The 26,884-nt window shown below is 38.4% G+C and overlaps 1 protein-coding gene across 1 annotated transcript in view; it reads left to right on the plus strand.

Annotated features, from left to right (window-relative positions):
• The window catches only part of LOC126249362 (IQ and ubiquitin-like domain-containing protein), a 222,711-nt gene that overhangs the window by 38,763 nt on the left and 157,064 nt on the right, over positions 1–26,884 (plus strand). The window contains exon 4 of the mRNA XM_049951015.1: positions 1,843–1,995. Within this exon, the coding sequence (XP_049806972.1) occupies positions 1,843–1,995 (153 nt within the window). The remainder of the gene's footprint in view (positions 1–1,842; positions 1,996–26,884) is intronic.

Here is a 26,884-nt window from a genome sequence, read left to right on the forward strand (position 1 = left end):
AGAATGATCTGTGGTGTCCATTTGTAAACTTCATGTAGGTCATTTTACAGGTGTCTTGGAACTCTAACTCTGCCAGTCCTGTACATAAGGCACATATTCCATCATAAGATTTATTGTTGACACTATTAACTCATTCAGAAGAAATTGTTAACCCTTTCAGTACACACTAGACATAAAAACAATATGGGCTTGGATACCACTTTTGTAATCATTGTATAGCAATGTATGCACCAGGCACATTTAATTTTTGATAGGCTTCCAGTAGAATTAAAAAATTTAGTTATAAACCTTAGTACTCAAATCCACATCAAATGATATCCTTGTGGAGTTCAGAACTTTTCTCTGTAATTTGTTATTAATTCATATAGTCTTTCACAATTTTTTGTTTTATTAATTCTTTAATTCTTTTGTTCATTAATTTTCTAATCAGCATTCTATAAACTATCTACTGACTGATTTGCTGACCAAGTGGTTTCAGCTTATGTGGTCCCGCGGAACATGATATATACACAGATAAAATAATTTGGCATTGTAGCGCATTAATACATCAGTTAACACACTGTAGTTAATTATTATCAATTATTTTAGTAATTCTAAAATGTATGCAGTTCACACTAGAGGATATTAACTTCACAAAAATTTATAAAACAAATATTCAAACAATGGAAAATCCAGAGTGAAATAATGACAATACATCTACATCTACATAAATGTTCTGCAAGCCACAGTACATTGCATGGGAGAGGTTACCCTGCACCACTGCTTGTCATTTCCTTTACTGTTCCACTCGCAAATAGAATGAGAGAAAAACAACTGTCAAAATGCCTCCATGTGAGCCCTAATTTCTTGTATCTTTTCTTTATGGTCCTTACCTGCAATGTATGTTGGCAGCAGTAGAACCTTTCGGCAGTCAGTTTCAAATGCCAGTTCTCTAAATTTTTTCAGTAGTGTTTCTCAAAAAGAATGTTGCCTTCCCTCCAGGGATTCCCATTTGAGTTCCTGACCCATCTCTGTAACACACAATATTATAAAAGGATAGATCGCAACTCACCATATAGTGGACATGTTGAGTCACAGACAGGCACAACAAAAAGACTGCTAAACAAGTATGTTTTCAACTAAGAGGCCTTCTTCTGAAGCATATAACACACATAACCCACACTCACATGACCACTGTCTCTGGCTGCTGAAACCAACATCTCCACTATATGATGATTAGCAATCTATCCTTCTCATAATATTGTCATAAGATAAATGCTAATTTTAATGTGTAATTGTTGCGTTGTGAAGTAAAAGATAAGGGCAAGTTATTTCATGATTTCAACAGTGAAATTCATGAATCATTGTTTATACATATGAAACACACACACACACACACACACACACACACACACACACACACACACACACAAAACAACAACAACAACAAAGGGAAATAGCCAGACACCAGGCCAATAACAGCAGGGAGCATTCAGTTTTATCTAGTGATATACACTGCTTTCTTCCACATGTATGACATGAAATTGCCATGTTGGTGAAATCAATGAAATTTTAGTTTGTAAAACCTAAATAAGAGTAATTCTCCCATGCATCATTTGCAAACTGAACGTAAGTGAAGAAAAGTGATAGTGGTACATGCTATAAGCTGGATGGTATCTTAAGATTGTAAATACAGGTTTGGAGAGCACAATTTTGATGCAGGAATCAACAAAATACCGACCAATAAGCATGACACCAGTCATATGAACCAGAAACACATTTTTTTCCCAAGCTAAGAGCTTCAAATATAAAAAAAAGTTTTATGTCAAATATTTAGCTTAATTGCTTTCTTTCTTCTTGCAGGTGAGCAAGAGTACAGAGATGTTATTGTAGAAATTGAAAATAGATGCACTAGAAAGCCTTTTATTGGTGGATATCGTCACAAAGGAACAGGAGTGGAGTATCATCACGCCTTCTCACAAACACAGCCCATTCAGAGGGATTTATCCCAAGAAGGTATTTAAACCATAGTACTGTTTTCTAACAAATGGCAAGTCTGTCAAGGACAATGACAGACTAATCGAAGAAAATTTCATTTCATTTTTATTTGTCCTTTAGATCACATTTCTATAAATTTTGTATGTATGACATGGGATATATGAATATAATGAAGTGATGTTGGATGATTTATGGAAGAATGGGTGAACATTGCAATTTTAACAGTCATGAAATACAATTTTATAAAGTTCTTTTATGAGCTATGCTAACCTGTGCTGAGAGAGAATAACTATGATTTGTTTTATTAAAATTTAGGTAGTTTTAGTTGAATGGATGATTGCAAAGTAGAGGGGACAGCTATTATCATTTTAATTATATCAACATAAATACTCTGCAAGTCATATGGTGCATAGCAGAAGGTACCTTGTACCATTACTAATCATCTCCTTTCCTGATCCACCTGCAAATAAAATGAGCTAAAAATGGCTGAGTACAATCACACTATAACTAAGTATTACAGAGTGTGAAGGTACGACACTACAGTGAAGTATTCCAGAAGTAATTTAACAACAACGTGTTAGAAAATACCAAACATACTGGCTTCAAGTCATTCTTTAATAATATAAAAAACAATGTTCCAATAGTAAATTTCTAAGACACATTTAAGCTGTAGATCTTAATTTTATTTCTTGCAAATGTTATTGTATATTTCATTTCACTTTTTTATTTTGCTCATGGATCCAACTAGTAGAGTTATTCATACAATTAATATTTATACAAGCAACATTTGCTGTATCAGTATATTGCATACGCTCCAGTGAAACATAAAACATGAAACAACCAAATTTTCTGATCATAATAACAAATGGAACTATACAGGAAAAATATTACTGACAATGTATCAGTTTTAATAACAAGTAATAATCCAACTTTAGATGAATATGGATGGACATATATGTAAAGGGCAATAATAGAAGTTGGTCAGATGTATATAGGTACATGGCAGGTAACAGTGAAGAAACCTTGAGCAACAGAAGAAATACACCGGCTGATCAATGAAAGGAGGAAGTACAAAAATATTCAGGGGAAGACAGGACTACAGCAATGTAAGGTGATTAAAAATGAAATAAATAAGAAGTGCAGGGAAACTAAGGGGAAATAGATACAGGAAAAATAGGATGAAATCAAAAAAGAAATGGTTGTTAGAAGGACTGGTTCAGCATACAGAAAAGTAAAAAAAAAAATCTCTAATGAAATTAAAAGCACTGGTGGAAATGTTAAGAGTGCATTTGGACTTCCACTGTTAATCACAGAGAAGAGAGAGGATAATAGGAAAGAGTGGATTAAAGGCCTCTGTGGTGGGGAGGACTTGGCTGATGACATGATAGAAGAAGAAATGGGGGAAACTATTAGAGTCAGGTTTTAAACAAGGCAGAAGACATAAATAACACTCCTTCATAATTTCTAAAATCATTGATGGAAGTGGCATCCAAACTGAAGGTGGTCTGTAGAATTTATGAGGCTGCAGACATACCCTTAGATCTGTAGGAAAATATCATCCACACAATCCCAAAGCTAGCAAGGTCACATAAGTGTGAGAAGTATTGCACAATCAGCTTGACAGCTTATGCATCCAAGTTGCTGACAAGAATAATATACAGAAGAATGGAAAAGGAAATAGAGGATTTCTTAGATGGCAGTTTGGCTTTAGGAAAGCTAGAGGCACCAGGGAGGTAGTTCTGATGTTGCATGTGATAATGGGTGCAAGACTTAAAGAAAAATCAAGACACATTAATAGAATTTGTTGCTGTAGAAAAGGCATTCAGCATTGTAAAATGGTGCAAAATCTTCAAAACTCTGAGAAATATAAGTATAAGCTACAGGGAAACATGGATAATACACAATATGTACAAGAACAAAATAAGAACGGGAGACCAAGAATGAAGTGTTTGGATTAAAAAGGGGGTGTAATACGGGATTAAGTCTTTCACCTCTGCCATTCAGATTATACACTGAATAAGCAATGATGGCGATAAAAGAAGGGTTAAGGGGTGGCGGGGGGGGGGGGGGGGGTTAAAATTCAGGATGAAAGGATATCAGTGACAAGATTCGCTGATGAAATTCCTGTTCTCAGTGAAAGTGAAGAAGATCTACATGACCTGTGGAGTGGCATGAATGGTCTAATGAGTACACTACAGACTGAGGGTAAATATGAGACAGAAGAAAATGATTGAGAGTAGCAGAAATGAGGTTGTCAATAAAGTTAGAAGACTACCTTAGGCAAAGAGGACTTTCTATACCAAAAGAAATCTATTAGTATCAGACATGTTTAAGGAAGAAATTTGTGGAGACTCCGCATTTGGAGCACAGTATGACAGTGAGAAAACAGAAAAAGAAGTGAATCAAAGAATTTGTGATGTGGTGCTATAGAAATATGCTGAAGTTAGGTGGACTCATAAGATAATGGAGGAGGAGGATCTGTGAAGAATAAGTGGAGAAAGGAACATATGGAAAACACTGACAAGAAGAAGGGACGGGAAGATAGGATATATGTTAAGACAGCAACAAATAACTTCTATGATACTAGAGGGAGCTGTAGAGGCTAAAAACATTAGGGGAAGATATGGACACTGGAATACCTCCAACAAATAATTGAGGACATAATGTGCAAGTGCTACTTTGCAATGAAGAGATTAGTGCAAGAGAGGACTTTATGGAGGGCCACATCAAAAGCTGTCAGAAGAATGATGATTAAAAAAAGATATGAAAGATCACAGTTGTGTGATTAGGAAAGAACTTGGAATACATATTGAGAAAAATTTTAAATATTTGAAAAATTACTATTCTGTTTCCAGAAATTCAGTAACAGAATGTAAACAGTGACTTTATTACAGACATATTTTGCATTAACATTTGGCTGACTTGATGTCTGCTGAGAGATAAATAAATTTTTATTCTACATCTACATCTACATTTATACTCTGCAAGCCACCCAACGGTGTGCGGTGGAGGGCACTTTACGTGCCACTGTCATTGCCTCCCTTTCCTGTTCCAGTCGTGTATGGTTCACGGGAAGAACAACTGCTGGAAAGCCTCCATGTGCACTCGAATCTCTCTAATTTTACATTTGTGATCTCCTCGGGAGGTATAAGTAGGGGGAAACAATATATTCGATACCTCATCCAGAAACGCACCCTCTTGAAACCTAGACAGCAAGCTACACCGCAATGCAGAGCACCTCTCTTGCAGAGTCTGCCACTTGAGTTTGCTAAACACCTCCGTAACACTATCACGCTTACCAAATAACCCTGTGATGCAATGTGCCACTCTTCTTTGGATCTTCTCTATCTCCTCTGTCAACCCGACCTGGTACAGATCCCACACTGATGAGCAATATGTCAAAAGAGTGTTTTGTAAGCCACCTCCTTTGTTGATGGACTACATTTTCTAAGGACTCTTCCAATGAATCTCAACCTGGCACCTGCCTTACCAACAATTAATTTTATATGATCATTCCACTTCAAATCGTTCCATAGGCATTCTCCCAGATATTTTACAGAAGTAACTGCTACCAGTGTTTGTTCCACTATCATATAATCATACAATAAAGGATCCTTCTTTCTATGTATTCGCAATACAATGTGACCCAATTTGAATGAGGTTGAGTGTTGTAATTTGCAATTGCATTTGGTTTCTAGTGTCATGAAGGTAATGATATAGATTTTTGTGAGGATTCTAAATGCTACACTGTAAACTATATTAACTCTAGTATATAAATGTGTGGTAGTGGCAGGATTTGAAATAACTGGAATAATGGTATAAAGCGTTTGGATTTCTTCTTGGATGCTATTTTCCTCATAACTTATTTCTGTGACGTGAAAATTTTATAAGTCTTTTGCGCAACAATCGGCATAGCTCACGATAATCTTAAGACATGGATGGTGACAAGTTTCAGTATATCTGTGTTGGTAATATCTCTTATGGATCTTGGGAGGAAACAAATTTTGCTAAGCTCTTTTGATAATACCTATGTATGTGTTTTCCACTTAAGTGTATTACTGATGAACAGTCCATTGAATTTGTTGTCCTACTGTAATAGACCTGATCAGTAGAGCTCATTTGGTTACATATAATAGCACATGATATTCAAAGTAGCCCACCTTGTGATATTTTAAGTACTTCACAGTACAGAAGACATTTTTCTGGAAATATATTAATTCTTTGTTTTTTCATCACAGTTAAACCCTAATAAACTATCCTGTCAATATAAAAACAGTAAAACAGCTTTAATTAAAATGTTAATTAAGGTTTTTTTGTTAATTTAAGTCTTATATATGTTGACTATATCAGTGATCACTATCAATAATGTTGTTTATTTCACTTTAAAATATGAAGAAATGACATAAAGAACAGAATACAAAATATAGTTTGAAAACTGTCCGCCCCCGGTAGTTGAGTGGTCAGCGCGACCGACTGTCAATCCAAAGGGCCCGGGTTCGATTCCTGGCTGGGTCGGAGATTTTCTCCGCTCAGGGACTGGGTGTTGTGTTGTCCTAATCATCATCATTTCATCCCCATCGGCGTGCAAGTCGCCGAAGTGGCGTCAAATCGAAAGACTTGCACCAGGCGAACGGTCTACCCGACGGGAGGCCCTCGTCACACGACATTTGCTTTCAGTTTGAAAACTTTTGTAACTGCAGTTTCGATAATCTATTGCATTATCCTCTTTGGACTTGCATATCTGGGCGCAGAGTCACATGGCCCTTTCTTTTGCTTGTTAACATGAAAGGCAGATGCATCAAGCTCTTTGTTAATTTGTGTTGTTATTAATGAATGCACTTATACCAACTAGCTGATAGTAATGAAGTTTAAAAATGCAATTCACATCTGTAACTATTTTTTGTGTAATTAGCATCATACAGGAATGTAAAACCATCACCTTTTTGCAGTCAAGCATGAATTAACATACTCTCAGAAAAAACATAGCCAATATACCACATGGAGATGATCTACAAGATTCTATGAGACACAAGTTAAGTGAACTAAATTTTATGGTACAGATACAATTACCAAGATCAACATTCTTGTACTACTAGGTTTTGCATGAGTGTATTTAACCAACAAATTTGTTACAATGGTGAATGTTGAAATATCAGGTATCTGGCTAGATTTCACCCATGAATAGCAAACAAAATAACCACAGGAAGACTATAACAATGCTGTCTCTACCAAATTGTGTATCTGCGTAACAAGGGGTAACATTCTTTCTTGTGTGGAAGACCATGCTTAGATTTCTGTATGTTTATTATTAATCTATTTGCCTCACACCTAGATTTTATATGAGAAGGTCTTTATTGACTGTATACTGGAGGGGATACTTTCTACTGGTATCATTATATTCATGTCATCAGACTTCATGGGATGCAGTCATACAGATTCAGTTATCACCTTTAGAAAATAAAGTTACTGAACAATGTTTATGCCTATTCCATGTCAGAGCATCAATACAATACATATGAGAAAGTCACAGTTTACAAAAAATATCAGAAATATAGGTTAACAAAAGCATACATATCAAATAAAAACCCCTAAATTAATAGCATCTAAGTCACAATAAACATGGACTCCTATGAACGTATGGCGACTATAGTTATATGCACAACCAAATAACATGTATGTCATCTGTATAACAGTGCTTATACTTTGTAAGCATATATCATATCTGCAGAATTGTCCAATTACTGTCATAACAAATTACTACCTTAATTCAGGAATTATAAAATGACAGTCAAAATACAGTTGCCAACAATGTCATATGTATCTCAGTCCATCTAGACACATAAGTAGGAAACCATGAACAATGTTCTAATATAACATAAAAATGTATAATGAAAATAATATCACCCACATTGTATCGCAGATCACTTGATGATGGCAATTTACCTAAAACAGATCTGTAGTGAAAGTGAAGGAAATAAAAATTAACATCATGCAGCAGTGGGTCTGGACACTCCTCACAAAATCTGTTTATTTGTTTGTAGTTACATGTCTACAGTCCTGATACACACTCAAATCACTGTGCCATAGCATGCCACTAGAGGAGCCAAAACAAATTGATGCAGCCCATTGATAAAGTGGAGTATCCTGTGGTAATTCATTTTCTGCATTTGAAGGAGAAGAACACTGTAACAATCCATACTGATTTAATGGAAATCTATGGCAATACAGCACTATTATATGACACACTGGTTAGGTGGCACAGATGCTTACAATGTGATTGATGAAGAAGGAAGTGGTGGATCAACTCTGTGTGATCCTCCTCACAAGAGGTGTGGAGGATCCAGTGCTCAAACAGCAGCGTACCATAATTATGGTGATAGTGGAAAAAGTGAAAATAAGTCACAGATCAGTTTTCAGCACCTTTGCATGGCATTTTGAACATGAAGAAGGTTACCGCCAATTACTTTTCACGACTATCCATCTATTCAAGAAGTCCTGCAAAGTTAACCAGCAATGTTGCAGCTGTATCAGACCAAATAACATTACTACCATCTAATCACAATGGATGATTGCTGGGTGTATAATTATGACCCTGAGACAAAGGAGCAAAGCAAGCAGTGGAAACATGTAGATTCGCCACAGCCAAAAATCAGGAAGACCCAATCATCATCAGGAAAGGTGATGCTGAATGTTTTCTTGACAGCAATGGTAGTGCTAACAAATTATGCTTGTAAGAGGAAAGATGGTCACAGGAGCATGTTACTGAACTCTCACCTCAAGCTTGGTGTATTTGTACAAGTGAGGCCTACTTCTGGTGAAGGTACTGCCGTATACATTAAAACTGCCCACAAACATCATATTGTATCAAAGGCAAATGCTGCAGTGTGGCGAAAGATAGGAGATAAAAGCCATGTGTGCTGAGAAGCACACAGGCAGCAAACAGTTGAGACCCTATCCTAATTATGTTTTCTGCCAGAGGGGACTCAGCAAGCCTATGGCTCAGGCCATTCTCCTCTGGACTGGATGTTAAATTGATTGGGACTAGGAAGGGTATAGAGGCAAAGGAAGTTAGTGCTGGTAGACTTCTCCACCTAGCTAAATCTAGGGATATGGTGAGGTCTAAGGAATTGTGATCAAGTGGATGGTTTGCCTCTTCCTAACCTTCTGAAAATACAGATGAAGTATTATTTGTAAAGGTGCTCTTGGTAGTGGTAACTGTAGTTTAGTATTTATATTTCCTTGTGATTAATTGAGTGAGTAAATCTTACTTGTTCAATGAGGCAGCAGTTTCCGCTAGGTGGTAGAACCCCAACCATTTCCATGTAGTTACGGATGGGTACTGGCCCCCTTCAGGGGTTTGACAAGAGGTGGGTCATGTAAAGTAGAGATATCGTGTAAAAACAAAACCACTGTAATAATTGATTATAAGTTGTTAACAAAAATAGTATTGTGTAGTACAGCAGTACAGTTGAGGGCCTGTTGTCCATTTCTAGACAACAAACCTATAGTGTTTTGTTAACTATAAAGGAAGTCCAGCTGCTGCTACTTGCTACAACTGAGGTCACTGAAGTCACAGTAAAAACATGACCAGGCACAGTCACCTTTCTAGCAGCACATTGGCCACCAAGAGGTCTTTTAGATCCAGCTGATGTGGCAGCATTGATGTCTGTTAGCAGCAAACTTTTGTTGTAGGAGACTTCAATGCCAATAACTCAGAATGGCATTTGAGGGTGACTAATAATAGTGGATGACATCTACTGTGTGTTGTTAGGCAGAACAATGCGATTGGCCTTGGGCATTATGAATTCATGCTATATCCAAACAATGGTAGCCAAGTAAATGTGCCCATAGTGAGGGAAAATACATCAGACACACACATATGTCTACTTCAAGTCCATCGAGGTAGAGTGCAAAAGCTCATCTTTCATCTCCCACATGAGCACCTAACTAGGTAATTGCAAGAAATAACTCGTGCCCCAATGCTAAAAGACCATTTTAAACAGACTGTCCAAGAGTTCCATGAAAAGTTGTGGCAGTCTACAAATAGATTGATCACAAATCTGGGTCACTAAATGGCCTGACTGGCTTCACAGGATTTACAGTCATTGCAAGATAACATAAATTTCTTGAAAAGAGCTAGTGTTCAAAGAGAGGAGAAACAATAATGTGAGGCCAAAATTCAGCAAAGAGGAAAAGAAGGAACATGCACAGCATTCAACCTGCTCAACATGTATTTGGTGACTCAATCGAATCTATTCCGCTATTTTATCACATATCAGGGATCTTCCAATTCAACAATTCAAAAAAAAAAAAAAAGTAAAAGAATTTCTTCTTGAGCTCAGCATTTATGAAACTGATGAATTTTTAAGGGAGGCAAAGAATATGGTATAACTACACTTCGTGATCAGTTTTTATATGATTCTATATATGAGTAAGTCTGTAATTGGCTAAATTTACTATGCAATATCAATTTTTACCAGAAGTTTCTCTGTTTTGTATTTGTGTGAAGGTACCATCATTATTTGTGTAATATTTATATGGTGTAATATTTTTCTTGCTTTTGTAATTATTTGTGCAACATTTATACTGTGTAATATTGACTTTTGTAATGCCTCAGATGATCTCTGAGGTCTCTACAACAATAAAAATCAATCAATCAATGTTGTATCTGACTATCTGCTGTTTTGGGAATCCAACTCTCTCCTGAGTATATGGGTCTTAGGAACGATGTAGTGCTTGTATTCTTGTTCCTGTCCATATAGGTGACGGCATTTACCTTGCATAATTGGAGCCATGGTGATGTAGGTGTTTTGAAGAACCTGGCATCTTTGCCAAACAATGCCACATTCTAACTACAGTCAAGAGCAAATCCAAAGGCACGGCCAACAATGAAGTATAACACTCAGAACTGAAACCACTTTTATTACTGATACCAACAAACAGCCAGAACTGAATTGAACTCCTGGATGTAGAGTACAGCTATTCATATAAACATGAATATTCCCAAATATACAAACATAAGACAACTGAGAAACATTCCAGAAATGATAAATACTAAACAACAAATAACTGCAAGTGGTCAGGTTTGAACTGGCAACCTGCAACATGCCAACCACTGATGGTAACCACTATGGCAATTTGTGTATGCCATAGTTCATGGCAATACTTTTGTTTTCCTGACATGCCAGATATATATATATATATATATATATATATATATATATATATATATATATATATATATATATATATATATATGGCATGTCAGGAAAATATATCTGTGTGTGTGTGTGTGTGTGTGTGTGTGTGTGTGTGTGTGTGTGGTGAGCAATGAAGCAGCATGGAGAAACAATGTACCAGCATTTCTTGAGACTATTGCTTAATTTTTTTATAAGTATGTGTGTAAATAGAGAAGCATTGTAAACAAAATCTAAACCTTTTGTCATATAAACCTGACTTTAAAAATGTCACTGTATGCATGAATTAATTAACTTCTTAGTTGTTCATTTCTTTGTATTAATATGACATGTCAACTGTCATTGGATAATTGATCAGCTGATGAATAAACTAACTAACTAATGGCAGCAAGATAGGTTGGATGAAATTCTGAATGTATCTTTCACTATTCAGTGTTCCAGAGATCATGAGCCTTGTAGGTTATATCATTTCACATCCCACACACTGATGCCAAAATTTGATACTCTGTTGTTGCTCAGTATATTAACAACAGAGTGGGTACATTATTGCTGCGAAGATAGAGACAAAGCCGATACCAAGCACAGTAGCACAAGTTTATATGCCTACTAATTCTGCAGGTGAAGCGACTGAAAGAATGTATGATGAGTTACAAGAAATTATAAGGGCTATTTGGAAATTAAGGAATGATCAGTCACAAAATGGAAACCATGTTGAGAATCAAAATGTTTTATTTGCAACAGTTTGCTACACCTTCCAGCTACTTCTCTACATAGTCACTGCGCTGACTTAGACATCTGTCATGGTGCTGTACCAACTTTTCAATACCCTTGTTACAGTAGGTAGCCTCCTGTGCTTTCCAATGATTTTCTGTGCTGGACTGCAGCTTATTGTCTGTGCCAAAATGTTGTCTTCATAGCCAGCAGTTCATATGAGCAGAGATGAAAACCAGAGGGAGCAAGTCCTGGCTTTATGGTAGGTGATCAAACAGTTCCCATTGAAAATGCTGCAGGAGCATCCTCCTTGTCCTGCAGTGTGTGACTGAGAACTGTCATGAAGAATGAAATTTATGGAGTTGCCTTGTATGGGGTTGCATGAAATTAGGTGAAATCCCACGGCAGTCACCCATACTTGATGGGAGACACTATTTTCTAGGCACCTTTATGTACTCACTGTGTGGTCAGAACTGAGATGAGTAATGTGACACTATCTAGGGGCATACTAGAGACACTGCCCAACACATCTGAGCAAAGCTTCATCAGAGTTTCACTGTGGTTTCCATTTCACGACAGATCATTCCTTAGACTCCAAATAGCACTCATATTTAAATAATTAATGGAGGAGAAAATGTAATTGTTATGAAGGACTGGAATTTGGTAGTAGGAAAGGAAATGAAGGAAAAATAGTAGGAAAATATGAGCTGGGGGAAAAGAATGAAGCAAGAAGCCACCTGATAGAATTTGGCACAGAGCATAACTTAATCATTACTAACGCTTGGTTTAAGAATCATGAAAGTAGGCTGTATATTTGAACAAATGCCTGAAGGTTTCAGGTGGACTGTATAATGGTGGGACAGAGATTTTGAAACCAAATTTTAAACTTTAAAACATTCCCAAGGGCAGGTGGGGACTCTGATCATAATTTATTTGTTATAACCTGCAGACTGAAACTATCTGGATAAGTTAAAAGAACCAGAAGTTGTTGAGAGTTTCAAAGGGGGTATTAGGCTATGATTAACTGAAACAGGGGAAGCAAATACAATAAAAGTAGAATGTGTAGTTTTGAAAGATAGAATACTGAATGCAGTGGATTTTCAAATAGGCAAAAAGACAAAGGCCCAGGAGAAATGCTTGGATAACATACACAATATTGAAATTAACTGACAAAAGGAGAGAATATAAAAATGAAACTAGCAAATGGGAATACAGATGTTTAAAAACTGAGAATGCCAGAAAGTTGAAAATGGCAAAAGAGGAATGGCTAAAGAAGAAATGCAAAGCTGTTAAAGCATGCATGCCTATGAAAAATAAAGATGAAATCAGTATGGAAATTAAAGTGAATTCTGGAGGTAATTGAAGCACCTCTGTGAATATTAACACTTCAGATGTAAGCCAGTACTAAGCAAAGAAGGAAAGGCTGAATATGCAAAAGGAAATACAGAAGAGCTAAACAAAGGAAACTAACTTGAAGACACTATTATGAAAAGGGGAGATGGTCTGGATGAAGATTAGATTAGAGATTACATTAGATTCAGGTTTCATTCCATAGCCCCAAAAATGAGATGATTCAAGTGGGTGTGGAATATGTCAGAATGTATAACATAAAAAACAGGAACATTTGAATATAACACTCTCTTCCCTGATCATTTGTCAGGAGATTGTCAGAATATGTGAATACATTACAATAAACTGGAACTGCTAACATCTACAATAAATTTATCATAAATAAAATACCTAATCTTGACTGTTGTGACAAAGTGCTGTCAAAACTGAACTTAAGCAGACATTTTTACTTAAGTGGGTCTAACAGCCCCTATTAATCTATAGTGTAGAAAGAGTTGCCCATAAAAAGTCTTTCAACTCTGCTTAAACTGTGCTTTAATGGTTACTGGCAATTTATTGAAAATGTGTGTCCCTACATACTGGAACAATTTTTGGAGCAACATAAGTGATTTTAGGTCTTTATGTAAATTGTTCTTATTCCTAGTATTGAGACTATGTAAGTAGCTATTGGTTAGAAATGGATACATATTATTTGCAACAAATTTCACTAAGGAATAAATATACTGAGAAGCAGTGGTTATAATACCCAGTTCCTTGAACAGGTTTTCACACAATGTTCTAGAATTTACAGCACAAATGACTCTTATTACATGCTTTTATTCTCTAAAACTTCTGCTCAGTTTGATGAGTTACCCCAGAATATGTTCCCATGTGACATAACAGAATGTAAATAAGCAACATATGCAAGATTTTTTTATATTCATATCTCCTATGTGTGACATCATTCACATTGCAAATACAGACTTGTTCAGTCACTTCAGCAATTCTGTGGTATGCCCTTCCCAGCTGAATTTATTATTGAACCATAATCCCAGAAATTTAGCACTATCAACGTCTTCTGTCTGCATGTTGTCGTAAGTTATGCACTTGCTGGAAGGAAATCTCTTACAGGTTCTGAACTGCATATAGTGGGTCTTTTCAAAGTTTAATGACAGTGAATTAGCTTTAAATCATTTATTAATGTCAGTGAAAATTTGACTGCCAGCCACTTCTAAATCTGTACTTGAATTGCTTATTATTGCAATGTTTGTATCTTCTGCACATAAAACAAACTTAGAATCCGCAATGTAACAAATGGGAGGTCATTAACTTTTTAAGAAGAAGCGATGGACCCAAGATGGAACCTTGAGGAAAACCACATGTAATCAATTTCCAATCAGGCAAAGATAGATATTTCACTATGATACCCTTTCTTTCCTGCTCGAACCATTTTGCAGCACTCCCAGTCACACCATCATATTCTAATGTACTTAAGACAATGCTGTGATTGACACCTCAAAGGCTTTTGACAGGTCACACAAAGTTCCAGTAGCCTTTCATTCGTCATCTACTGAATTAAGCACATTATCACTGCACATGTAAATTGCCTTCTCTATATCAGAACCCTTAAGGAACCCGACTGTGATTTGGACAATATATTATTTGCAGCCAAATGCTTAAGGAGACGCTTGAACACAACCCTTTCAGATATTTCTGAAAAAGCCAGCAAAAGTGAAATTGGTTGATAATTTGATGGTATCTCTTTATTTTTAGAGACTGGTCTCAGATATTCCATTGAGTTGTTCTTGTAAAGAGGCTTAACTTACACTAAATTTAGTCAATCTGGAAATGTTCTGCTCAAGACAGAACTCAACTCTCATGAACATTCTTTGATTAAAGTTGGTGATATGTTATCATAACCTCTAGAATACTTTGATTTTAAGTGTTTTATGATGGATGTTCGAACACGTGAGGCAATACTGACCCTATGACTTATCTTAGAAAATAGATTAAGGAAAGGCAGACCTATGTTTCTAGCATTTGTAGACTTAGAGAAAGCTTTTGACAATGTTGACTGGAATACTCTCTTTCAAATTCTGAAGGTGGCAGGGGTAAAATACAGGGAGAAAAAGGCTATTTACAATTTGTACAGAAACCAGATGGCAGTTATAAGAGTCGAGGGGCATGAAAGGGAAGCAGTGGTTGGGAAGGGAGTGAGACAGGGTTTTAGCCTTTCCCCGATATTATTCCATCTGTATATTGAACAAACAGTAAAGGAAACAAAAGAAAAATTCAGAGTAGGAATTAAAATCCATGGAGAAGAAATAAAAACTTTGAGGTTCGCTGATGACATTGTAATTCTGTCAGAGACAGCAAAGGACTTGGAAGAGCAGTTGAATGGAATGGACAGTGTCTTGAAAGAAGGATATAAGATGAACATCAACAAAAGCAAAACGAGGATAATGGAATGTAGTCGAATTAAGTCAGGTGATGCTGAGGGAATTAGATTAGGAAATGAGACACTTAAAGTAGTAAAGTAGTTTTACTATTTGGGGAGCAAAATAACTGACGATGGTCGAAGTAGAGAAGATATAAAATGTAGACTGGCAATGGCAAGGAAAGCGTTTCTGAAGAAGAGAAATTTGTTAACATTGAGTATAGATTTAAGTGTCAGGAAGTCATTTCTGAAAGTATTTGTATGGAGTGTAGCCATGTATGGAAGTGAAACATGGATGATAAATAGTTTGGACAAGAAGAGAATGGAAGCTTTTGAAATGTGGTGCTACAGAAGAATGCTGAAGATTAGATGGCTAGATCACATAACTAATGAGGAGGTATTGAATAGTTTGTGGAACAACTTGACTAGAAGACGGGCTCGGTTGGTAGGACATGTTCTGAGGCATCAAGGGATAACCAATTTAGTATTGGAGGGCAGCATGGAGGGTAAAAATCATAGAGGGAGACCAAGAGATGAATACACTAAGCAGATTCAGATGGATGTAGGTTGCAGTAGGTACTGAGAGATGAAGAAGCTTGCACAGGATAGAGTAGCATGGAGAGCTGCATCAAACCAGTCTCAGGACTGAAGACCACAACAACAACATGATGGATGCTGCTACTTCTTTGGGAGAAGTGAGTGTCAATCGCCGGCCGAAGTGGCCGTGCGGTTAAAGGCGCTGCAGTCTGGAACCGCAAGACCGCTACGGTCGCAGGTTCGAATCCTGCCTCGGGCATGGATGTTTGTGATGTCCTTAGGTTAGTTAGGTTTAACTAGTTCTAAGTTCTAGGGGACTAATGACCTCAGCAGTTGAGTCCCATAGTGCTCAGAGCCATTTGAACCATTTTGAGTGTCAATTCCATTTTACTGAAGTTATTTTTAGAGACTGGTCTCAGATATTCCATTGCATTGTTTACTGAACCTGATAATCCCAAGCTGTCAGTAACAGAAACAAAGTACTTGTTTAAGAGGTTTGCAATACTACATGCCCTTGTTACCAGTGTCTCATTTATCTTTAGAGCTATCTGTTCCTCTCCCTTTATGACCCCCACCTGTCTCTGTCTTCACTACATCCCCTATAGTTTTTATTTTGTTGCCTGATGTAATTACCTTTTCTCATAATAAAGCTGCTTAGATTTCTGGATTATTTGCTTCAGTATTTTGCCATACTCTTTGTAATGAATTACAATGCCAACATCAGAGTATTTTGTAGATAGTAGATACTATTTCCTTTTTGTCCCACATGATACCTTTATTCCTTGTGCAATACATGGTTTATTTTTAGACTTCTGTTTGATTGCGTTACCTTCAGGGGAAAACAATTTTCAGATGAGGAAGTAACTTTATTAATGAGTGCTTTGTGTTTGCCATTTAAGTCGAAAGTATTGTAAATATCTATCCATTCATATCTTTGAGCAAGATGATGTGGTAGATGTGATACTGGAAAAGCACTGACAGAGCAGCAAAAGGTCGAAGGCAAAACAAGGTATATGCAGTGGATGACATCCTTTCAGAATTATTGACATTCTTAGGAGAATATACCGTGATACCACCATTCCACTTGGTAAGCAAGATATATGAGACAGTTAAAATACCCTTAGTCTTTGAAATGAATGTAATAATTTCAGTTTAAAAAGAAAGCTAGTGCAAACAACGGTGAATATTACTGAACCATCAGTTTAAGAAGTCATTATTTCAAAATACTGATATAAATTGTTTGCAGAAGACTGGAAAAACTGGTAGAAATGACCTCAGGGAAGATCAGTTTGGATTACAGAGAAATTTATGAACATGCAAGGCATTACTAACTCTACAATCTATCTGGAGGTAACAGGGATATTATAAAGGAATCAGTAAGTGGTCTATAACTTGTGCAAAAACTATACTGCAGTTGTAAGTGTTGAAGGACATGAAAAGAAACCAAGTACTTGAGAAGCAAGTGAGATGTGTTGTTGTCTGTCTCCACTGTTGTTCCATTTGTAAATTAAACAAGCAGCAAAAGAAAACAGTTTTCATTTGTCGAAAGAGCTCATTGTTATTCTAACCACTGAACTGAGTTAGTAAACACTGTAGACGTACCCCAACAGTGTTGATAAGTGCTGTTCATTCAATTAACTGAATTTCAGTGAACATTTGGTGCAGGACTGTGTGAGGCTAGACATCTTTCAAAAGACAACCGTATGTCAGTGTGTGTAATGGGGATCCATGAGCTCATCACCAGCCTTCTCACTCCTCATCACTATATAATCAATATATAATGCTGCAGTAAAACAAGCTACTGTAGAGATGAGCGACACAGTGTTGTTTTTGGTGATTATAGTGTATTCTGAAATATGTACTCTTTGCCTTTACAAATGTCTGCTTGTGTCTGTGTATGTGCGGATGGATATGTGTGTGAGTGTGAGTGTATACCTGTCCTTTTTTACCCCTAAGGTAAGTCTTTCTGCTACCGGGATTGGAATGACTCCTTACCCTCTCCCTTAAAACCCACATCCTTTCGTCTTTCCCTCTCCTTCCCTCTTTCCTGATGAAGCAACCGTTGGTTGCGAAAGCAACCGTTGGTTGCGAAAGCTTGAATTTTGTATGTATGTTTGTGTGTCTATCAACCTGCCAGCACTTTCGTTTGGTAAGTCACATCATCTTTGTTTTTAGATATATTTTTCCCATGTGGAATGTTTCCCTCTATTATATATACAGGGTGAGTCACCTAACATTACCGCTGGATATATTTTGTAAAACACATCAAATATTGATGAATCGATTCCACAGACCGAACGTGAGGAGAGGGGCTAGTGTAATTGGTTAATACAAACCATAAAAAAATGCACGGAAGTATGTTTTTTAACACAAACCTACGTTTTTTTAAATGGAACCCCATTAGTTTTGTTAGCACATCTGAACGTATAAACAAATACGTAATCATTGCCGTTTGTTGCATTGTAAAATGTTAATTACATCCGGAGATATTGTAACCTAAAGTTGACGCTTGAGTACCACTCCTCTGCTGTTCGATCATGTGTATCGGAGAGCACCGAATTACGTAGGGATCCAAAGGGAATGGTGATGGACCTTAGGTACAGAAGAGACTGGAACAGCACATTACGTCCACATGCTAACACCTTTTTATTGGTCTTTTTCACTGATGCACATGTACATTACCATGAGGGGTGAGGTACACGTACACACGTGGTTTCTGTTTTCAATTACGGAGTGGAATAGAGTGTGTCCCGACATGTCAGGCCAATAGATGTTCAATGTGGTGGCCAGCATTTGCTGCACACAATTGCAATCTCTGGTGTAATGAATGTCGTACACGCCGCAGTACATCTGGTGTAATGTCGCCGCAGGCTGCCACAATACGTTATTTCATATCCTCTGGGGTAGTAGGCACATCACGGTTCACATTCTGCTTTAACCTACCCCACAGAAAGAAGTCCAGAGGTTTAAGGTCAGGAGAACGGGCTGGCCAATTTATGCGTTCTCCATGTCCTATGAAACGCCGTCGAACGTCCTGTCAAGGGTCAGCCTAGTGTTAATTGCGGAATGTGCAGGTGCACCATCATGCTGATACCACATACGTCGACCCGTTTCCAGTGGGACATTTTCGAGCAATGTTGGCAGATCATTCTGTAGAAACGCGATGTATGTTGCAGCTGTTTGGGCCCCTGGAATGAAGTGAGGACAATGTTTCAAGCGTCAACTTTAGGTTACAATATCTCCAGATGTAATTAACATTTTACAATACAACAAACGGCACTGATTATGTATTTGTTTATATGTTCAGATGTGCTAACAAAACTAACGTGGTTCCATTTAAAAAAACGTAGGTTTGTGTTAAAAAATATACTTACGTGCATTTTTGTATGGCTTGTATTAAACAATTTCACTAGCCCCTCTCCTCACGTTTGGTCTGTGGAATCGGTTCGTCAGTATTTGATGTGGTTTACAAAATATATCCAGCGGTAATGGTAGGTGACTCACCACACTCGCTCACACACACACATCCATCTGCATATATACAGACACAGGCAGACATATGTAAATGCAAAGAGGTTGGGAAGGTTGTCAGTTGAGGTGGGAGTACAGAGGCAAAGATGTTGTTGAATGACAGGTGAGGTACGAGGGGTGGCAACTTGAAATTAGCGGAGGTTGACGCCTGGTGGGTAATGGGAAGAGAGAATATATTGAAGGGCAAGTTCCCATCTCCGGAGTTCTGATAGGTTGGTGTCAGTGGGAACTATCCAGATAACCCAGACGGTGTAACACTGTGCCAAGATGTGCTGGCCATGCACCAAGGCATGTTTAGCCACCACAGGGTGATCCTCGTTACCAACAAACACTGTCTGCCTGTGTCCGTTCATGTGAATGGACAGTTTGTTGCTGGTCATTCCCACATAGAAGGCTTCACAGTGTCAGTTGGTAAATCACATGGGTGCTTTCACACATGGCTCTGCCTTTGATCGTGTACACCTTCCGGGTTACTGGACTGGAGTAGATGGTGGTAGGAGGGTGCATGGGACAGGTTTTACACCGGGGGCAGTTACAAGGGTAGGAGCCAGAGGGTAGGGATGGTGGTTTGGGGATTTCATAGGGACGAACCAAGAGGTTACAAAGGTTAGGTGGATGGCAGGAAGACACTCTTGGTTGATTTGATTTGATTTGATTTGATGGAGTGGGGAGGATTTCATGAACGATGGATCTCATTTCAGGGCAGGATTTGAGGAAGTTGTATCCCTGCTGGAGAGCCACATTCAGAGTCTGATCCAGTCCCGGAAAGTATCCTGTCACAAGTGGGGCACTTTTGGGGTTCTTCTGTGAGAGGTTCTGGGTTTGAGGGGTTGAGGAAGTGGCTCTAGCTATTTGCTTCTGTAGCAGGTCGGGAGGGTAGTTGCGGGATGCGAAAGCTGTTTTCAGGTTATTGGTGTAATGGTTCAGGGATTCAGGACTGGAGCAGATTCGTTTCCCATGAATACCTAAGCTGTAGGGATGGGACCGTTTGATATGGAATGGGTGGCAGCTGTCATAATGGAGGTGCTGTTGCTTTTTAGTGGGTTTGATGTGGACGGATGTGTGAAGCTGCCCATTGGACAGATGGAGGTCAACGTCGAGAAAAGTGGCATGGGATTTGGAGTAGGACCAGGTGAATCTGATGGAAGCAAAGGAGTTGAGGTTGGAGACAAAATTCTGGAGTTCACCTTCACTGTGAGTCCAGATCATGAAGATGTCATCAATACATCTGTACCAAACATTGGGTTGGCAGGCTTGGGTAACCAAGAAGGCTTCCTCTAAGTGACCCATAAATAGGTCAGCATACGAGGGGGCCATCTTGGTACCCATGGCTGTTCCCTTTAATTGTTGGTATGTCTGGCCTTCAAAAGTGAAGAAGTTGTGGGTTAGGATGAAGCTGGCTAAGGTAATGAGGAAAGAGGTTTTAGGTAGGGTAGCAGGTGATCGGCGTGAAAGGAAGTGCTCCATCGCAGCGAGGCCCTGGACATGCAGGATATTTGTGTATAAGGAAGTGGCAACAATGTTTACAAGGATGGTTTCTGGGGGTAACAGATTGGGTAAGGATTCCAGGCATTCGAGAAAGTGGTTGGTGTCTTTGATGAAGGATGGGAGACTGCATATAATGGGTTGAAGGTGTTGATCTACATAGGCAGAGATACGTTCTGTGGGGGCTTGGTAACCAGTTAAAATGGGGCGTCCGGGATGTTTGGGTTTGTGAATTTTAGGAAGTAGGTAGAAGGTTGGCGTGCGGGGTGTCGGTGGGGTCAGGAGGTTGATGGAGTCAGGTGAAAGGCCTAAGGTTCTGAGAATTCCTTGAAGCTTCGCCTGGACATCAGGAATGGGATTACCTTGGCAAACTTTGTATGTGGTGTTGTCTGGATGCTGATGCAGTCCCTCAGCCACATACTCCCGACGATCAAGTACCACGGTCGTAGAACCCTTGTCAGTCGGAAGAATGACGATGGATCGGTCAGCCTTCAGATCACAGATAGCCTGGGCTTCAACTGTGGTAATGTTGGGAGTAGGATTAAGGTTTTTCAAGAAAGATTGAGAGGCAAGGCTGGAAGTGAGAAAATCCTGGAAGGTTTGGAGAGGGTGATTTTGAGGAAGAGGAGGTGGGTCCCGCTGTGACCGAGGACGGAACTGTTCCAGGCAGGGTTCAATTTGGATAGTGTCTTGGGGAGTTGGCTCATTAGGAGTAGGATTAGGATTATTTTTCTTCATGGCAAAGTGATATTTCCAGCAGAGACTACGAGTGTAGGACAGTATATCTTTGACAAGGGCTGTTTGGTTGAATCTGGGAGTAGGGCTGAGGGTGCGCCCTTTGGATAGGACAGAGGTTTCGGATTGGGAGAGAGGTTTGGAGGAAAGGTTAACTACTGAATTAGGGTGCTGTGGTTCCAGATTGTGTTGATTAGAATTTTGAGGTTTTGGGGGGAGTGGAGCTGGAAGTGGGAGATTGAGTAGATGGGAGAGACTGGGTCTGTGCGCAATGAGAGGAGGTTGAGGTTTGTTGGAAAGGTTGTGGAGGTTGAGTGAGTTGCCTTTCTGGAGGTGGGAAACCAGGAGATTGGATAGTTTTTTGAGGTGGAGCGTGGCATGCTGTTCTAATTTGCGGTTGGCCTGTAGGAGGATGCTCTGAACAGCCGGTGTGGATGTAGGAGAGGAAAGATTGAGGACTTTGATTAGTGATAGGAGTTGACGGGTGTGTTCATTGGCTGAGTTGATGTGTAGGTGAAGGACTAGGAGGGTGAGGGCTATGGATTGTTCGGTTTGGAATTGGTATAGGGACTGATGGGAAGAAGGGTTACAGCCAGAGATGGGAACTTTAAGTGTGAGGCCTTTGGGGGTAATGCCACATGTCAGGCAAGCCTGAGTAAATAAAATATGGGAGCGTAACCTGGTTAGAGTGAAGGCATGTTTGCAGAGGGAATGTAAATAAAACTTGATGGGGTCATTGTTGGGATGTTGTGAGGGTGACATGGTATACAGAAGGTGGAAAGTGTAACATGAGGCTAAAATGAAAATAAAAATAAAAATATATGGGGAGAGATAAAGGTGAACTAGAAAGCAACTGGAGTTCTGGTGTGAAAAAAGTTGAAAAAGTGTTGGTTAAAGCTGAGCTATGTTGATCCCGTGGTGAACTTAGGTTGGTAAACAACGATGTGCACAAAGGTTAGGTAGTTGTATTAACATCCAAACCACATTAAAGGGTGGAGAAATTCGGGAAAATTTCGAAAAAACTGCGTGTAAATGTATTAAAAAGGACTGTTTATGTGGTGGCAGATCATGAAAATGAGGCTAACAATTGTCTGATGAAGAAATAATAACTTTAAAACCTGTGGGACGCTGCTAAAAATGATCGGTGATGTGGGAAAAACGGGAATGGAAACAAAGTGAAAGTTGTTAGAACTTGCCGAAATGGTTGTTTAATAGGTGAAAGGAACTGAAGCTGTGGAATAGTATTCATGAGGCTACACAAGAAATGTTTGTAAACTGGGAACAGTGGATTTTATAGCAGTGGTAGTGTTGAAAGCGGTAAAAATTTTTTTTGGTTATGGTTTGGAAGTAAGTTACTTATTATTGAGTATATATAGGCAGGATAAAATTGTATGGTAGATTATGGTAAAAAGGAAGGTGAATACAAAGTGAAACTACTTGCACAAACAAAAAGAGAAAGTAAGATGACAGAAAAGATTTCGAAATGCAACAGTGACAATAACAAACATAATTGTTGGGTTCAAATTAATGATATGAATATTATAGTGGGAAACATTCCACGTGGAAAAAATATATATAAAAAACAAATATGCTTTAACTCACCAAACGAGAAAGTGCTGGTGTATATAGAGAGAGAGAGAGACAAACTGCACATGTTCTACACACTACACAATCACTTTCAGCTGATATCAGTACCTTGGCAATACTTCACCACCTTTGCATTATTTTGTTCATGTTTTACCATCTGTCTGTCTAAAAAGTGAGTCAGCATCCCTCCACATGTGAAAAATGTTGAGCTGAGGAAAACGAAAATATTGCCAGAAACAATGGTGCTCACGTTGTGGCATACTGGTTAGCATCGGTGGTTGGCACTTTGTGGGCTGCCAGTACAAACCCAATCACTAGCAATTTATTGTTATTTAGTACTTATCATTTCTGGAATGTTTCTCAAATATCTTATGTTTTTATGTTTGTACATTCAGGAATATTCAGTGTACATAGCTATCTATGTCCAGGGGTTCAGTTCAGTTATGGCTGTATGTTGGTGTCAGTAATAAATGTGCTTTCAGTTCTAAGTGTTACACATCATTGACAGCCCCGCCTTTGGATTTGATTTTGATTACACTTACAGTACGACTTTGTTTGCTGGAGATGCCGGGTACTTCAAAACACCTACATCACCATGGCTCCAATAGGCAATGTAAAACCATCACCTATATGGACAGGAACCAGAATACAAGCAGCACGTTATTCCTGTATACTCAGGAGACAGCAATAAGGCAGTTGCACATCAGGCTTCCATCAGCGTTTTCTGTAGATGCTGGCCAGGACCCAACGGAATGGCTGAAAGGGATCAACCGAGTCACCAAATACAATTGGTGGGATGACATGATGTCTTTGGCAACTGTATACTTTTAATTGGACGGCACTGCCCACCAGTGGTTTGACAACAGTGAAGAGAAGCTCAATAGTGAGGAAAAATTGTAGGTTGAATTAAAGAAATCATTTAGTGGCCATCAGCAACAAGTCTGCTTAGCAGAAATATGAGTGAATGACTGCGCCCAATGTCAGGGGGAAATGACACAGTTGTACATACAGAATATTTTGACCTTATGCCACATTGTAAATCTGAATATGACAGAAGGTGACAAAATCTTGCACTAGATGAAAGGGGTCACAAACACAAGGATTCTGAATGTGTTTAAAGTAATTCTTTGGTAGAACACAACAGCATGGATGAAATCTCAGTTAATGCTGCGTTAAATGACATTGCTGCTGAATGAGGGAAGATCTAGCACTGTTGAAAACGGTAGAAGCCTGGAAGAAGTAAGAACCAACCAAAGGAGAATTCCACTTAATTAACATAGCATTGTATAAAGGGAACTACAATCTGTTGGAGCAGAAATTGTTGTTCGCCACTATAGCTCATCTATGGCCAGCTATCCTGAAGTTTTTTTATGATGTTCCAGCATCTGGTCACCCAGTATTTGTGATGACTCTACGCAGAATCAGGCACAGATGTCACTGGCCAGCTCCCTAGTAAATTCCGTCTATAGAACCAAGTATTGCAGTTACCTCTGGAGCATTTAGTACCAATTCCACTTGCAGCAGTGCCATTCCACCTGCAATGGAAGTGGTCAAGGCACCTTTTTTCCAAGTATTATAGAACCTGATACAAATTAGTTCACAAAGTGGACATGTGATAACTGCAGAGATGAACTAAACACAGATGAAATTGCTTCAGAAAATGTTATTGAAAGTTCACAGATATGTGATGCAGCTGTTGCTGTTCCCCAGAATTCTCAAAAACTGCATTGAAATATTCCCAAGTCACAGGAAAAAATTCATAATCACCTAGGGAAGTCTTGCATCCTAGCTGATAGCCATAGATGTGGAATTGCCTCATGTGTGAATGAAGAAACAACTGTGCAATCTATTAGTTTCATCAAGCATGGGGCCTCGCTCTCTGAGATAATCAAGAATGTCCACACTGACAAAATTATCAGGTTGCCTTCAAATGATTTTGTAGTCCTGTTTGGCAGCTCAAATTATGTATACAATAATGAAACCTCCATGGCTTGCACTGAATTAGAGAAGCACCTGGCTCATTTGTCACACACAAATGTTCTCTTCGTGAACATTCCATACCACTATGATTTGTCACATTGGTCCTGTGTAAACAAAGAGATTAATGATGCAATAGAGTGTTTTTTGAGTATATGCAAACCATTAAAAATGCCTGTGTTGTTGACATTAATAGCATTGGGTGCAGGTTTCACACTTCACCTGGGATTCACTTGAATGGTGTCGGTGAGCGAATTATTATACAGAAATTATTGGAAGAAATCAAGAGACACAAACAAGAATATGTAGCACCAACAACAGTATCTGTGCCAGTAACATCACAGATACCAGTAACAGCTGATACATTTGAAGCAGTAGCAGCAGCAGCACCGCAACTATCACTAACAACAACAACAACAACAACACAAGCAGTAACATCAAGAAGACCAACATCAGCAGTAGCAGAAGATTTAACACTAATAGTAGCATCATCACCAGTAACAGCAACAAAACCAAAATCAGCAAAAACAGCAGATCCAACATGAGCAGTACCAGCAGCATCCATAAAAGAAGCAAAGACAGATACCATCCAAAGAATCATATCTGCATCAGCACCAACAGCAACAACAACAGTTGTAGGACCACAACACTACTTAAGAAGGAGCCAAAGGGAACGTACATCAACTCCACTTAATGGGGCTTTTTTATAACTGCAAATCAAGAAAAGGAAAAGAGTGTGACAAATCAGCCTGAAAACTTGCAGGTAAGTGACAAACATTGGAAAAACAGCACATTACCAGGTAATGACAAAAACAAAAAGATTTGCAAAATGCTGAGGATAATGTGTCAAAATATACATTGCCTCAAGAACAAAGTGTTATATTTAGAAGTAGGTTTAATAATTTTGCTGGTGTCTCATGTATTGGTTTATCTGAACAGTCGTGCAAGGAAAATGGATTAAGTCTTATAAATATAAGCAGATTTAAATTAGCATCTCATTACTGCCACGGTGTATGTAAAAATGATGGAGTATGCATTTATACAAAAACAGGATTGCAGTTTAAAGCAGTAACAGAAATGGACAATCTAAATACTGAGAAATATTTTGAATCACGTACCACAGAGATAAAACTGAGGAGAAGAGCAAAAAGCTAACTATCACATCAATATATAGATCACCAATGGGTGATAAAAACATGTTTTTTTTTTAAAAAAAAAAAGCTGGAGGCAGTTTGAAGCACTTCATATAATAATGAAGTGAAATTATTTTTATGTGGATATTTAACATTAACATATTGATTGAAAGTGAAGAAAAGAGACAGCTTCTGAGTATCCTAAATGGCTTTCACATGAAACCACTCTTTATGAACCCCAGTAGAAT

The sequence above is a fragment of the Schistocerca nitens genome, chromosome 3, assembly GCF_023898315.1.
Source record: "Schistocerca nitens isolate TAMUIC-IGC-003100 chromosome 3, iqSchNite1.1, whole genome shotgun sequence".
Taxonomy (NCBI): domain Eukaryota; kingdom Metazoa; phylum Arthropoda; class Insecta; order Orthoptera; family Acrididae; genus Schistocerca; species Schistocerca nitens.